Below are 15,229 nucleotides of genomic sequence, written 5' to 3' on the forward strand. Positions count from 1 at the left end.
CGCCAAAAGGCAAAAGAAAGCAAAGTGTATAAATAAAGCTGGAGCAACACTCTGCCAAAATGATCTCCAGAGTTATTCAGCAGGTGAGGCGGTCTGGTGTACTGGTTAGAGTGTCAGACTAGGACCTGGGTGAGACCAGGATTCAAATCCTCCACTAAGCTATGAAGCTCACTGGGGGTGTGACTTTGTGCCAATAGCCGCCTCTCAGCCTAACCTGCCTCGCAGGGTTGTTGTGGGGATTAAATGAGGAGCAGAGAGAACCATGGCTGCCCTCTTGAGCTCCTTGGGGCATGGGGGGGGGAGGGAGATATAACGGCAATAAAATATTACGAGGCGGCCTGTCTCTCCTAGGTCAGGGAATGGTGTATATTACAAAATACAGACCTTCAGGACCTAGAAGGACATGACAACCGTTATGGCTGGCAAGCCTACTTAGGTTATGATAAAGTCAAGATCTATAAAAACTTTCTAAATCACATTATAAGGCAATCTCTCTATATGGTTTGGGCAAAATAGAAAGATTTGCTCGAACCTAAAACTCCATGGTGGATATCCCCGCTTGAAGCATTAGCAGTAAAGAAAAAAGTACCAAAGGGAATTGGCCTATAAAATAAATGAAATGAAATATCATTCTTGACAGCAGAGTACACCTAATGCAGAAATAAACCAGTGGATTGATCCATCTCCTGGGCTAAGGTACCCTGATCCCCCCCCCCAAACGATACCCCAAATAACCGTCAGTAGCAATCTTGCCGCTTGGAAGTCCTGGGAGGTGTTCTGTATTGACATTGTCCTTTCCTAAGCAAGCAAACCAGCTTACTTATTCGGATTTGAATAAAAGAAACTGAGTGGGCGGGTGCATTCTCTTTTTCCCTTCTGAGCCTTTTTGTATCTGAAAGTTCCATTTAAAAAATAAACGCCCTGTTATATCTTCAAGGATGGAAATTAGCCTTGTCACAATCTATATTTCTGACTGGTCATCATGCCCTGGCTACAAAAATAGACCTTGATCTGGAATAGGCTGGTACATGATGTCTTATCTAAAAACCCTGGGAGGCTGGTGATAAACCTGAGCAATGGGTGTGTGGGTGTGTGTGTGTGTAGGGGATAGCAATAGTTGTCACTTCCTTGAGCCTAACTGCCTCGTCAGTGTAAAGTAACAATTGAGGTTTTTAAACGTTTCTTCATTACTAAGCCTGTAACGTTTGGTGGTGGTTGTTTTCAATTCGTTTATTTTATTTATTTTATTTTAGGGGGCGGGGAAACCTCTGTTCGAAGAATGTACTCACTACCCAGCATAGGAGCCAACTCCTAGGGGCTGAAGGGTCTTTGTCCCCCAATAAAATATTTGAGGTGGCTGCCCCCCCCAAAAAGTTGATGGGCATCTCAATTCAAATGGTGTGTGTTCACCACATCATGTGAACATATACCTGCCCCTCCCATATTTTGCTCTCTAGCACCTCCTGGTGTTGCATAACGTATTCAAAACGCTGCTTTTTACTAATGTAGCAGAGTCCTAAGTTTGACTAGGAGTAGACTTGTTGAAATTAACGGCTCTAACTTAGTCATGTTCAGTGAGTCTGCTCTGCAGCGTAGTAGTGCACCACCCTATTTATAACATTTCTAGCCCACCTTTTGCGCTTAGGAAGTCAAGGTGGTTCTCCCCCACAACACGTTCCTCCTCACAACGAACCTGTGAGGTAGGTTAGCCTGAGAGACTGTGACCAGCCCAAGGTCACACCTGGCAAGTGTCATGGCCGAGCAGGTCTCTCAGGTCCTAAGCCCGGCTCTCTGTTACTCAATGGAGGTCATTTTGCCCTGAAGGGTGTTCAAAGAACCCTTTCTGCCTTACATTCTGCAACACAACTCTGATGTCACAAACCCACCTGGTTCCGACTCAACCGAGTCAGTTCACTGCTGGATTGAGGGGGGAAAGGCTGTTCTGAGGGGCTTTCAGACATATTTGAAGCGACAGTGTCCAACGGGTGAGAATAGCCAGGTTTGACTGGCAAGGCCCACTGTTGGGTCTCTAGAGAGCTTGTGGCCAGAAGCCTTGAGCCATCATCACATCAGCCAGTTGAGGCATAAGGGACCCCAGTCCTGAGCAGCACCAGAACTCACTGCTTCAGGCATTCGCACGGAGTGGTGTCCTGTCATAGCGCTGGAGAATATCTTTAACCAGATTTTATTTCCCACATCTTAAATTTTGCTTCATGAGGTAAGATGTGCCTTTTCGGACCAGTGTCTTCTGGAGGAATGGTTCTCGTTTTTGTCAAGGCTGCAGAAGCTGATGTGTGAGGTGATTCTAGTTACCGTATTTTTCCATCTGTAAGGCGCCCCCATGTATAAGATGCTCCCTATTTTTGGGGACACCAATTTAAGAAAACGGGGGTGGGCTGGGAGATCTATTCGTGTATAAGACGCCCCCAAATTTTGGGCATTATTTTTAAGGGAAAAAACCTGGTCTTATACATGGAATAATATGGTAAACTGTGAAATTTGCCACCTCAAGAGGGAGTGGCAGCCTCCATCTTGGATGACTTAAAAAGAGGATTAGAGAAATTTGTGGAGGATGTAAGACTGGGTTCCGCCTCTGCAGCCATGTACCCTCCAAAATTTATTCGATGACTATAGGGGCAACCTATTCAATAATCATCATCATCATCATCATCATTCCCCGGCTTTATACTGTTTATTGCCCCAGCCACTCTGGGTGGCTTCCAACATATATAAAACATTAAACATTAATACAGGACTGCGTTCAGATGGCCTGGTGGGTTGGATAACTCCATAGCCTCTAACATTTCTCTGATGAATGTAGGGACGTCCTAAGGAAAAGTGGAACATTCCAGGATCAAATCAGAAACTAGGATGGTGTCTGCAAATCCAAGGCTGTCCCTGGAAAATAGGGACACTTGGAGGGTCTGCTATAAGAGGCAGGGTGCCTCTGAATTGCAGTCCTGGGCATCACAAGTAGGGAGAATTGCTCTTGAGCTCAGGTCCTTCTTTTGGGCTTCCTCTTGGGGCATCTGGTTGGCCACTGGACGCTGGATTTAGAAGCATCTTTGGCCTGATCCTGCGGCAGGGCTCTTGTTTGGGCCTTATGGGCACTTGAAAAAACAACAACTTCCGCTCGACATATCGGGAAAAGAATTTTGTTCCGCACCCATGGCGCAAAGCAAAACTACTCCGTGCATGCTTGGTTATTCTCACTAAAAAGCATGTGCAGATTCTGCTTAAGTGGGGAGGTGTTGCAAACTGGGTCTTCTCTGTCGGGGTTTTGGGAGTCAGTTGTCTTAACCAAGCTACAGATGCTCTGCAACGACCTTTATCCCCAGACATGGGGAAATTGGAAGGTGCCTTTATAACAGAGTCAGTCCCTTTGGTCCCCTTAACTCAGCGTTGTCTACTGACAGGCAGCAGGTATCTGCGGTTTCAGGCAGGTGTCCCTCCTAGCTGTACCTGGAGACGCCATTAGGAATGGAGCCTGGGACTCTCTGCACACCAAGCGGATGCTCTTAACCACTGAGCCATGTTCATTTCTACCCCGCTCATAACATGAACACCCTTCTCCTCCTGCCCCCGCCCCCAGCTGTGTTGGAAGGAAATGTTTGACTGGGTAGATCCTGTCTTTCTCTCTCTCTCTCTCTCTCTCTCTCTCTCTCTCTCTCTCTCTCTCTCTCTCTCTCTCTCAAAAAAGGAAAAAAAGTCATTTTAGCGGCAGCTGGACTCGTGCTGATAAGAAAAGACTTGGTTTCCTTCATCCTCTCCACCCACTCTTTCCCTTTCAGTATACGTGTCTGTTCTCCTCTACCCCGCAAAATTAATCACCTGCAACTCGACTGAAAAACATGTGTGTCAGCCTGGGCACCCCAAGCCCTCTCTGAAGGGCGAATCGGTGTACGCTGCCAACTTTTCTTCTTTCTTTTCAGTGCTCTTCCATGTATTATTTTGCACCCGGTGCGTGTGCTTTTATAGAATAATGAGAGTAAGCAGCAGCTGTGAGGTCTCTGCTCCCCCGTTTCTGATCGTGGTGTGAGCCAGCCAGGCCCTTTTTTCAAGTTACTCTGTTCCATCCCTCTTCCCCATTATCCATTCCGCCCATGCAAGACCAGCCAGCATTGTATGCTACTGAGCATGCTCAGAGCTGTGTACTTTTTTGGGGGGTGTGTGTGTGTTATTTTCTCAAGACTTGCTGCACTTCTGCAAAACCCTTCGCTCCTGCCGATACCTCCTTCTTGAGTGGTTCTGTCTGTGCTACACCAGGTTCCATGTTTAGAGAATAATTAATATAATTTTGTACTTAATATGCAGGATTTCTCTCTTATTCCGCTCTCCCCCTGTCATTTTTAGGGAGAGGAAAAGAACTCTCTTGCAGGGTTTACCGCTATACAAAGGTAGGAAAAACACTGTAAAAGGCCAAATTCCTGGCACAAGGCACTCATAACAGAGGAGGTGGCTCCCCCCCCCCCCCGGTTTTGGTAGGAGTTCTAAATTTAGCATCCCATCAGGGAAACCTCAATGACAGATTTACACGCTGTAGTGTCTGTCACTGGCTGCAGTGTCACATCCCAGGAAGATGGAGACGCTTTCCTTCAGGGCGGAAGCCAGACAGTCCGCATCGACCAAACGGATCCGTTTGGTGGGAGGGAAGTGTGTGTGTGTGTGTGTGTTAGGAATGAGCAAACAATGGGTTGTAGCCAACTAACATTAACTCACGAGTGGAACCAATGCAGTGGGTGGACAGGACTCACTTAGGCCTATTCATTTCAGTGGGCCTACTCAGAGTAAAAATGCAACCCAAACGTCTTAGAATCAGGATTATGGAGTTGGCCGGGATGCCATCTAGTCCATCCCCTGGCAATCAAAGCTAAAGAATCCCTGACAGATGTTCTCCCAGCCTCAAACATGACTTGTTTTTTGAGGCCTGAAAATTAGGTCTCCCTGCCTCCCCACCAAATCATCTATCACAGAGGCAGCTCCAAGCTAAAGCAGGTTAGACGACGTACTTGGCCACTGAGCCTAGTATTTTCCTCTCTGGCTCGCAAAATCTCCCTAGAGTCACAGGCAGAGAAGTCATACTTTTTCCAATTCCATGTTAGCTTTACCCTTTCAGTTGCAAATGTTGGAGGTTGACCCCGGGACCTTCTAACATGCCAGGCATGTGCTCTAGCACTGAGCAACGACCTTTCCCTTAAGACATGGGAACAAAGGAAACTGTTTTGTACTGAGTCAGACCATTAGGTCCACCTAACCCAGCACCGTCGGGCGTGGGGAACCTTTGGCCCCTCCACATGTATCTGGACTACAACTCCCATCATCCCTCTCTCTTAGCCATGTGGCTGGTGCCCAGCAACATTTGGAGAGGGCCACATAGGGATTTTAACTTTGAGTTGAAATCCCATCCCATCATACTGTTAGGCCTTTCTCATTAGCAGCAAACAAAGCCCACACCCATGAGATCCCCTGGAAAGTCCTGTCCCCCATATGAATTTTTTTAGGATTTCCCCAAAAAATCTGCATGGAATCAGGATGGGACAGACTTCTTTTGTACGTATGCAGGCATGGATGAAAATCATCCATTCCTAGCACGGGTGCTCCATCTCTGGGTTAGACCTTCAAGTCTTTGATATATGTTTAGTTAAGGCTAAAATAGTTTTGACACATGGGATTTAAGGTTCTGAAGATTCTGTGTTCCCTGCTCTCTAGATCAGCCTCTGCTAGCCAGGCGCTTCCCACCCCAAGCACTCTGGCTGGGACTGATGGGAGTTATAGGGCACCGGGTGCAGAACGCAGGAAGTTGCTGAGTCATGCCATTGTTCCTTCTAGCTCAGTATTGCTGGTGCTGGCTGGGCAGCAGCTTTGCAAGATTTTGGGGAAGCTGTTTTTACCAACCCTTGGGAACTGGGAAATGCCGTTGGGGACTGAACCTTCCACTCGTGCAGCTAGGTTCCTCACTGGGCCTAATTCAGACCAATCAAATGTGCCACGCTATTTCCCAGCATGGCTTTTGCTTTGGCACTCTGATTTATGAGTAGATAATACTAAACCAGGGGACGCAGGTGGCGCTGTGGGTTAAAGCCTCAGCGCCTAGGACTTGCCGATCGAAAGGTCGGCGGTTTGAAGCCCTGCGGCGGGGTGCGCTCCTGCTGCTCGGTCCCAGCGCCTGCCAACCTAGCAGTTCGAAAGCACCTCCGGGTGCAAGTAGATAAATAGGGACCGCTTACCAGCGGGAAGGTAAACGGCGTTTCCGTGTGCGGCTCTGGCTCGCCAGATGCAGCTTTGTCACGCTGGCCACGTGACCCGGAAGTGTCTCCGGATATCGCTGGCCCCTGGCCTCTTAAGTGAGATGGGCGCACAACCCCAGAGTCTGTCAAGACTGGCCTGTACGGGCAGGGGTACCTTTACCTAATACTAAACCACAGAGCCCAGGGCTTGCCGATCAGAAGGTCGGCGGTTCAAATCCCCGTGACGGGGTGAGCTCCCGTTGCTCGGTCCCTGCTCCTGCCAACCTAGCAGTTTGAAAGCATGCCAGTGCAAGAAGATAAATAGGTACCGCTCCGGTGGGAAGGTAAACGGCGTTTTCGTGCATTGCTCTGGCTCGCCAGAAGTGGCTTAGTCATGCTGGCCACATGACCCGGAAGCTGTACGCCGGCTCCCTCGGCCAATAAAGCGAGATGAGCGCCGCAACCCCAGAGTCATCCGCAACTGGACCTAATGGTCAGGGGTCCCTTTACCTTTAATACCCCTGTTGCTCTGTGCTCTAAATGTGTGGTTTCAGTTGAGATTACTGCATTGGAAGGGGTTGGACTCCATAAGCCGTTGAGATGCCTTCCAACTTCACAATTCTGTGACCAGGATTGCACAGCAGCCTGTTCTGCATGTAGCCACCTTCTGAAGTTCAAAACTTGTGGGAAAGTTTCCTGTCTCTCCACCGTTCCGCCCCCGCTTTCCTTCTAATTTCACTCCCACCCCCCTTCCCAGTTAACTCTGGAGGGGCTCGGAATTAGAGCAGAAACATTATTATGATTACGATTATGATTTCTTAGAAACGCTTTCCCTTCCTCCAGAAATGTCAAAACAAGGGGGCTCATCCGGACAGTTCCATTTGCAAGGACCACCTAGCTTTTATGTTTGCCGATAAACCATACGGAAAATGTGGAGGCGAGAGAATGATAATCCCTCTTGTAAACTATCTGAATGGCTGAGGAAAGAACTTGGCCTTTAGAACTATGTAAGCTTTTCTTAAAAAAACCAACAACAACAAAAAACAAGGAGGAGAAATTGGCATGAGAGTGAGTCAGTTTGATTTGGGACTAAGGACAGCTGCAAGTTTACCCCAAGCATACGAGATTGCTTTGCATTCTGGCTGAAATAGGTACCCACCCTGGTCACAAACATTTTGAGCAAAATATATCCTGAAAGAGCAACTTGCAGAACTGTAGATCTGAGCTGTTTGTCTAGGAAGTACTGTAATGGAAGGAGCTTGCACTAGAGTTTACCTTCAGGCCGCCTTGTTTCTTTCAGAGCAAGAGCAAGGACAAAGAGCATATGGGAAATGAATGAGGCAACAATGAAGCTTTCAAGTTTGCTTGCGGCAGATTTAGGATAGGTGAAGTTGGGGAATTTGGCAAAGAATCAAGCAGAGGCTGGGTACTTCTTGCCTTTCTTTTGATGGGGTCCCTGCTTCATGCTAGCCAGTATAGACAGCAGCACTTCTTTGCATGATAGTCTGCCTTTCTCTCTGAAAGCCAAAGGTTGGGTTTCAGCTGGCAGAGGAGCTTTTGTGAAAGCTCAAATGTGTTCTGCATGTTGAACCTAGGCAGCCAGCAGGAAACCTATTATAGAGTCCAATGGAACTTACTCCTAGGCAGCTATGGATAAGACTGAAGTTATGCTGATCCAAGTAAATTGCATATTGTGCATAGCTGCTGAGTCCTATACTCTGCCCATGTTTGCTCCTGGTCCCACCTACCGCTGACATGTGGCCCTTGGAATACTGCCCAGAAGGAAATGTGACCCTCAGGCTGGAAAAAGGTCCCCAAACCCAGCTATAAATCCCCTGCTTAGGAGCATCCAGAAACACCTGGCTGACCACTCTTGGAAGCAGTGAACTGGGCTATGTGGTCAACCACTTCCTTTATCTGACCACATTCAGCCTTTTAATCTCATTTCAGAGTCCTCATAGCTGCTCTTAATTGGCTGCATCTCTTTGATACCAGCTAATGGTGCTGCCTTGCACTCCGTCTTCCTTATGGCCTTTTCTTCCTGGTGTGCTAGAACATTAATCCGTGAGGTTCAGCCACTCTGTCTCATCCTTAAGTCTCATTAAACCTCATTATCTGGTTCTTTCAGCTGTGGCAAAACAATGTTTAGGGGGCAATTCTGTATAAGTACAGCCTTGATGGTTTTGCCTTGCCGAAAGCTGCCTCTTTTGGAGAGGATCCTGGCTACAGAGCAGGGCATTGCGCCACTGCTGCCAATCGTATCAGGCCCCATTCACGCCACTCATGTAAAGCATCATGATACCACTTTAAAATAGTTGTGGCTTCCCCCAAAGGATTCTGGGACCTGTGGTTTGTGAAGGATGGTGATAGATTTTAGGAAGTCCCTATTCCCCCACACAGAATACAATTCCCAGAATCCCCTGGGAAGAGGGATTGGCCGTTAAACCACTCTGGGAATTGTAGTTCTGTGAGGAGGAATAAGGGTCTCCTCAAAACTCTCAACATCCTGAGCAAACTGCAGCTCCCAGAATCCTTTGGGGGAGGGAACTAATGACTGCTCAAAATGATATCACAGGGCTTTAAATGTATGGCGTTAAACGTGGCCTCAGAGATCTGGGCTGAAATTCAGAACTGGGCTTTCTGGCATGAATTCGGGGGGGGGGCAGGTACCCCTGTGCATTTTACTGCAAAAAATCCATTTGAGAAAATAAAATGGGAAAGGGGGTAGGTGTGCTTGATCTGCTCTCATTGCACAACATACATTTGCTTGTATGCGATTGAGCCCCACCTCCCCACTTGAAAACAGGAAGTGGCCTAAATTCAGTGCTCGAAAATTACGAGGCCTGCCTCTCTTCAGGGCCTAATCGCTTCTTGGCACGGACTTCAAAAGCCTTCTAGCCTCGGCCAGGACGATCAGCTTCACATACCTGTCTCTGCCGGGGTCTCGCAGCAGACATCAGCAGTCTTACTCTCCTGTAAGCGCTGTGGATCTGGGCCCATAACCCTGTTGTTGGGATACTGCCGGGGAGACAAGGGGCATTTGGCAGGCGCCAGCTGGCTCCAGCCAGCGGCTGGCAGCCGGGCGATCTCCAGTACAGCATCAATCAGCGACACGAGCCTCAGATACATTTAGAGACTCAGCACGCTCTTATCAGCAGAGTGTATAACTTCTCACAATGGAAGTGGCGGACAGAGACATGTGTAAGCGTTATTTACAGGCGTTTATTCAGCATAGTTCAGGAACAAAGGAAAAACATGTCTGCTTCCCTTCGTCTCCAGCAAACAGCAATACAAAAGCAATATACAAACGGAAGTTCCCAGCAAGCCTGTGCTGGAAGTAAACAGGCATGTGATACACAACAGTCATGCCTGCTCCTTCTAAGGTGGAACAGAACTATATCTTAACAGTTCGCACATGTTGTGGCAATGGGTTCCAAAGTATGCAAAGTATGTGGGTCTCTGCCCCCAAAGCAGCACCTCTATGGAAGACATTACATCTGGAAAAGTGCCAGAACCGCCACTTGCATTCCCTGTGAGGCGAGTTGCTGTTTGTGGGCTTCCCATATAGGTCCCTGGTTGGCTTCTGCGAAAATAGGATGCTGGACTAGGTGGGCCTTTGGCCTGATCCAGCAACCAGCAGGCGGCTCTTTACGGTCACCGAAATGACTCTGCACTAATTATATCGACTTACATTTTGTTTGATTGCCGGAAGCTTCCTCCAAGTGTTTTGGGAGAGGCAGGTTCTATAAATATTTGGACCATTTTTGTAGCATCCGCTTAAAACATATACAATTTGGAGTTGTTTACCACCCTAAGAACCTTCCAATCCCCTTAACCTCCTTCCTTTCGGCTCCATCAAAAGGGCCGTGCAACATTTTTCTTTTTTAAAAACCTTCCTTTGCTTTTATTTTCTCTTATTAAAGTAATCACTCACTCTGTTGCAAGCCAGGACATTAAGAGGAGGAGAGTCCTGACCCTTTTTGACAACCTTATTTCAGAGCTAATGGCATTAAAACTGGTTGCCTGGTGCTATTTTAAGCTGGCTCCCTCTTCCTTCCTGGTGATCTTCCCGTCGCTGAGAAGTGAGTCATTCGCTGTGTGATGGTCAGATGCCTTTTCTACTTTTTCGGTTGCAATGGAGTGATAGCGGGCTGGTCAATGGATTCTTTGTTGATGGGTGCATTGATATCCCCACCTTTTCCTTCATGGAGTTCAAGGCGGTATTCATAGTTCTTCTGCTCTCCATTTTCTCCTCACAACAACCCTGTGAGGTAGATTAGGCCGGCCACTCCCAGTTCACTTCATGGCCGAGTGAGGATTTGAACTCTGGTCTCCAAGGTCCTAGTTCAACACTCTAGCTACTGCTCTGTAGATGAAGTTGTGTGTCAGGCAAACTGGTCCATTAGGGTGGAAGCAGCACTGCAGATTTATTTATTTCACAGCCTTTATACAGTGATTGCTTGTAATCAAATCTCTAAGTAATGGGTAGGCAAACTAAGGCCCGGGGGCCAGATCCGGCCAATCGCCTTCTAAATCCGGCCCGTGGACAGTCCGGGAATCAGCGTGTTTTTACATGAGAAGAATGTGTGCTTTTATTTAAAATGGATCTCTGGGTTATTTGTGGGGCCTGCCTGGTGTTTTTACATGAGAATGTGTGCTTTTATTTAAAATGCATATCTGGGTTATTTGTGGGGCATAGGAATTCATTCATTTCCCCCCTCAAAATATAATCCGGCCCCCCACAAGGTCTGAGGGACAGTGGAACGGCACCCTGCATTATCTTCCTCCATGTTTTAATTAAATAAAACTGTGGGTGTTTATTCAAAACCTGCCAGTGAGTCCAATTCTTGTATGTTGTTTTTGTAAATAAATTGTGAAAGATTCCCATTCATTTTTAAAGTCTCTATTGTCCTTTTCATGCAGTTTATCTGTTAACTTTGCTAATTCTGGATAGTTCCTCAATTTTTCTTGCCATTGTTCTTTCGTTGGTACTGCTTCTTTCTTCCACCCTTGAGCTAATAAGATTCTTGCCGCTGTTGTAGCATACATAAATATTTTCCATTTTTCTTTTGGCAGTTCTTGACCTGAAATGCCTAGCAAAAAGGCTTCTGTTGTTGTTGTTTTTTACAAATGTTGTTTTAAACATTTTTTTCAATTCATTGTATATCATTTCCCAAAAGTTTTTTTTAAACAATTTTACATTCCCACCACATAGAGCTCTCCTTATTTTATTGCGTTCTGAAATAAAACAATCAGCAAATGGGTTTTGGAGGCAGGGTGTGGGAGGGGAACCGAGCCAATGCCGGCCACAGGTGCCACAGAGCTATGCAAAATAATCATTTGTGGGATCTATATTAAGGCTGCATCTGCCTAGGGGAAGCCCAGAAGACGTAGAACCACCCGTGAGCTCACATTTGATAGCAGTGAGCCACGATGACCTGTTTTCATCCGATGCACACAGAGACTCTTAAGTCTCTGCCCAGATACCAACCTAGAGGGACTTCCGAAAGCTTTCCACTCAGAATGCTCAGGTGCGATTGTTACAGATGCAAGGAATCTAACTTTCCATTCCCAATTTTTTTAATGAAAAAAACAACACGTGGGGATATTTGCTGTCCTGTTTGCCAGCTTCCCATAGTTATCTAGCTGGCCACTGGGAACAACATGCTGGACTAGGAGGAATTTTTGACCTGGTGCAGCTTCTATTCTACTTGGATGGCTTTAAAAGTGGGGTTGATAAATTCATGGAGGATAAGGCTTGTCAGTGGCTACTTGCCAAAATGGCTATGATGTATGCCAGCATCAGAGGCAGGATACTGCCCAATACCAGTTCCTGGGAATTGCAAGAAGGGAGAGTTGCTGTTGTTGGTTGGCAACTGTAAGAACAGGATCCTGGAGTAGATGGGCCTTTGACCTGATTTAGCAGGACTCTTCTTAAGTGTGTATCCATCCCTATCCTTGGAAGAATGCTCTGTGTCATCTTTTTATTAATGCTGTAGTTCTCTTCTGCTTCTGTCTCTCCCCCCCCCCAACCTCAAGGTGGTTTCACCCAAACATCAATGGCATTGAAGCGGAGAAGTTGCTGTTAACCCGAGGAGTCCATGGGAGTTTTTTAGCCCGGCCCAGTAAAAGCAACCCGGGAGACTTCACCTTATCCGTCAGGTATGAAATGTTCAAAAACAACAACTTTGGGGTGGACGGGCCAGCTTGGAACCAATAGCATGGTGCCATGTTCTCAGCGGAACAAATTCTGAGTGGAATGAATCCTAAAAAATCTGAAGGAGAGTCTCCACCCCCATCATTCAGCCCAGATGCTGAGGTCCAGTACCAAGGGCCTTCTGGCAGTTCCCTCACTGCGAGAAGGCAAGTTACAGGGAACCAGGCAGAGGGCCTTCTCAGTAATGGCACCCACCCTGTGGAACGCCTTCCCACCAGATGTCAAAGAGAACAACAACTACCAGTCTTTTAGAAGACATCTGAAGGCAGCCCTATTTAGGGAAGCTTTTAATGTTTGATGCATTACTGTATTTTAATATTTTGTTGGAAGCTGCCCAGATTGGCTGGGGAAGCCCAGCCAGATGAGCGGGGTATAAATAAATTATTATTATTATTCAACATCAAAACATTTGCTGTGCCCTCACCCTCAGTACACAACAGACATTCAGAGTTTTCCTTCTCACCCACAAGAAGGATGGAAAGACCAGTGCCAGAGCTGCTACTCTGCATGCAGAAGATCCAAGCAGGCAGGGCTGAAATCCTGGAGAGACTTTGCTGGTCAGTGTAGACCAATGTTTCCCAAACTTGGGGGGGTCTCCAGCTGTTTTGGGACTACAAATCCCATCATACCTGACCACTGGTCTTGCTAGCTAGGGATGATGGGATTTGTAGTCCCCAAACAGCTAGAGACCCACTTTTGGGAAACATTGGTGTAGACCAATGATAGCCAACTGGTGCCTCACCTCCCCAGGCAACCAGCTTGGGGTGCTTTCAGAGAGGACTAGACAAATTAATAGAGGGGAAGGCTATCAGTGACTGCTAGCCAGGACTGGTGATACTCTGCCTCCATGGTCAGAGGCAGAAACACATCTGAATAACAGTTTTTTGTTTGAAAGTTGCAGGAGAATGAGAGGGTCCTGCAAAACAAAACTGTTTTGATCAGGTGGAAAAGAACTCTTGTGCGAGTAATGAGGCACTCTGCTCATGCTCAGAGGCACACGCTGCATGGGGTGCTAGTGTTCTTGCATCTGCAAGTTGGCCAGCTTCCTTGGGGCTGCTGCCAAACCATCCGGTGATCTCAGGGCAGAGTCCGCCGGCTTGGAAAAACCCCTCTTGATCTTTCCAAACCTCTGAATGTTTAGCTGCTGGGGGGGGGGAGCAGGGAATAAGCTCATCCACTTACAGCTGTAGCTGGATCTCGGTAAATAATTTAAGGAGCAGGAATTGGTGCTCTGTGCATTTCTGTAAGAGGTGTTTGGGCCGCAAGCCAGCCTTCGGGGAAACGCAAGCGCCAAGGATAGGGAGCTTGAAGAGCCTCTGGATGAGGAATCCATTTAACATGAAGAACGGGGGATGTTTTCTGAGAGCGGGTCTCATGTTCTTGGCTGCAGCTATAATGCAGATTATTTCAGGGGGAGTGGGGAGGAGATATTGCTAGATAATAGTGTTTCCGCCTCCTCTTCCACATTGTCACACGGCTACAGAAATTTCCCTTTGTGAAAGTGGCCCCTATTTGCTTACACGCTAAGCAGGTACAGGAATATTTTTGTTGTTGTTACATTCCCCCACTCTCCCCCCCCCTGCCCCAAAAGCTCCAAGTACAGTGGTACCTCAGGTTAAGTACTTAATTCGTTCCGGATGTCTGTACTTAACCTGCAGCGTTCTTAACCTGAAGCGGACTTTCCCATTGAAAGTAATGTAAAGTGGATTGATCCGTTCCAGACGATGAAAAAACATCCCCTAAAACAGCAATTTAACACAAATTTTACTGTTTCATAAGACAATTGATCCATAAAATGAAGGCAATAATCAATGTACTGTACTATAAAATAAATAAGACAGTATTTTAGATGAAAAAAAATTCTTTCCAAACTCACTGTTTGGCTCAGGGTCCTCTACCACAATCACAATCGGCTTGGCTCCCTGCATTCGCGGAGGCCTCAGAGAGCTCCGTAGGCCCCGCCGATGTCCGGGTTTCCCTCCAGGCAGCGGTGAGGCCTCCGAGAGCTTGGACAACTTACGTCCGGGTTACAATCGTTCGTAACCCAAAAAACGTAAGTTGAAGCCCGAGGTACCACTGTATTTAAAGACTCCAAGAGTTGCAGTGCTATCCTAGAATTTGGTTTCCTTTGAATGGACCAGTGGAGATTCTGGTGCCTGTAGTAGGACATACGGTTTTAGTTACACATAGATACAGCCTAAGCCTAGGATGGAAGTACTTGCAGCATTAACACCCGCAGATACCTTCCTTCTCCATCAGGTGCTGCTCTGGATCCCACACAGAGCAAGCACATCTCTGCATCTCCAGCCTCATGCTCCTCTCTCTGGTGTCTGTTCTCCTACCTGGCAGCCAATTCTGTGAAACTTTTATTCCTAGACTTCTGTCTCTCTCTCCTTGCGATGATCCTGCGAGGTAGGTTAGGTTGGGCGGGATATGAACTCGGGTCCCTGCAGTCCTCTTTCCCGCTCCCCTTGCTGTCTTGAGCTCCAACCGGCAGGTGAACACATTTCCCACCTCCCTCCACTGTGAGTCTTACAAGGAACAGTTTTGGCCTCCGTCAAACACGGTATTGATAGAGACACCTGTGTGCGTTTTTGAGGGAAGCACGGATTTATTGCCAATCGGCAGGCAAGGGCAGCCCATCCCGACACTCTTGGCGGTTCAGCTTTCATATCTCGGAGAGCTTTTGAGGTAATTAGCAGCTGCAGCTGTGTGCTTCAGAGAGGGAAAGAGAGCCGTCTTCCTTTCTAAAACCGCGCCAAGACGGATCTGAGGGCGACGGAGG

General features: G+C 47.3%; 1 protein-coding gene across 2 annotated transcripts in view; it reads left to right on the forward strand.

The window, feature by feature from the left end:
* The window catches only part of LOC309376806 (tyrosine-protein phosphatase non-receptor type 11-like), a 57,865-nt gene that overhangs the window by 17,729 nt on the left and 24,907 nt on the right, over positions 1-15,229 (forward strand). The window contains exons 1-2 of one of the 2 annotated variants that reach the window (XM_081923640.1): positions 2,118-2,218; positions 12,267-12,389. In XM_081923640.1, the coding sequence (XP_081779766.1) occupies positions 2,214-2,218; positions 12,267-12,389 (128 nt within the window). In that variant the 5' untranslated portion in view covers positions 2,118-2,213. Of the gene's footprint in view, positions 1-2,117; positions 2,219-12,266; positions 12,390-15,229 lie in introns of those variants that run through there. The other variant, XM_081923639.1, reaches the window with a different exon arrangement.

This window comes from Podarcis melisellensis (genome assembly GCF_964234715.1).
Source record: "Podarcis melisellensis genome assembly, chromosome: 8".
NCBI classification, from domain to species: Eukaryota; Metazoa; Chordata; class Lepidosauria; order Squamata; family Lacertidae; genus Podarcis; species Podarcis melisellensis.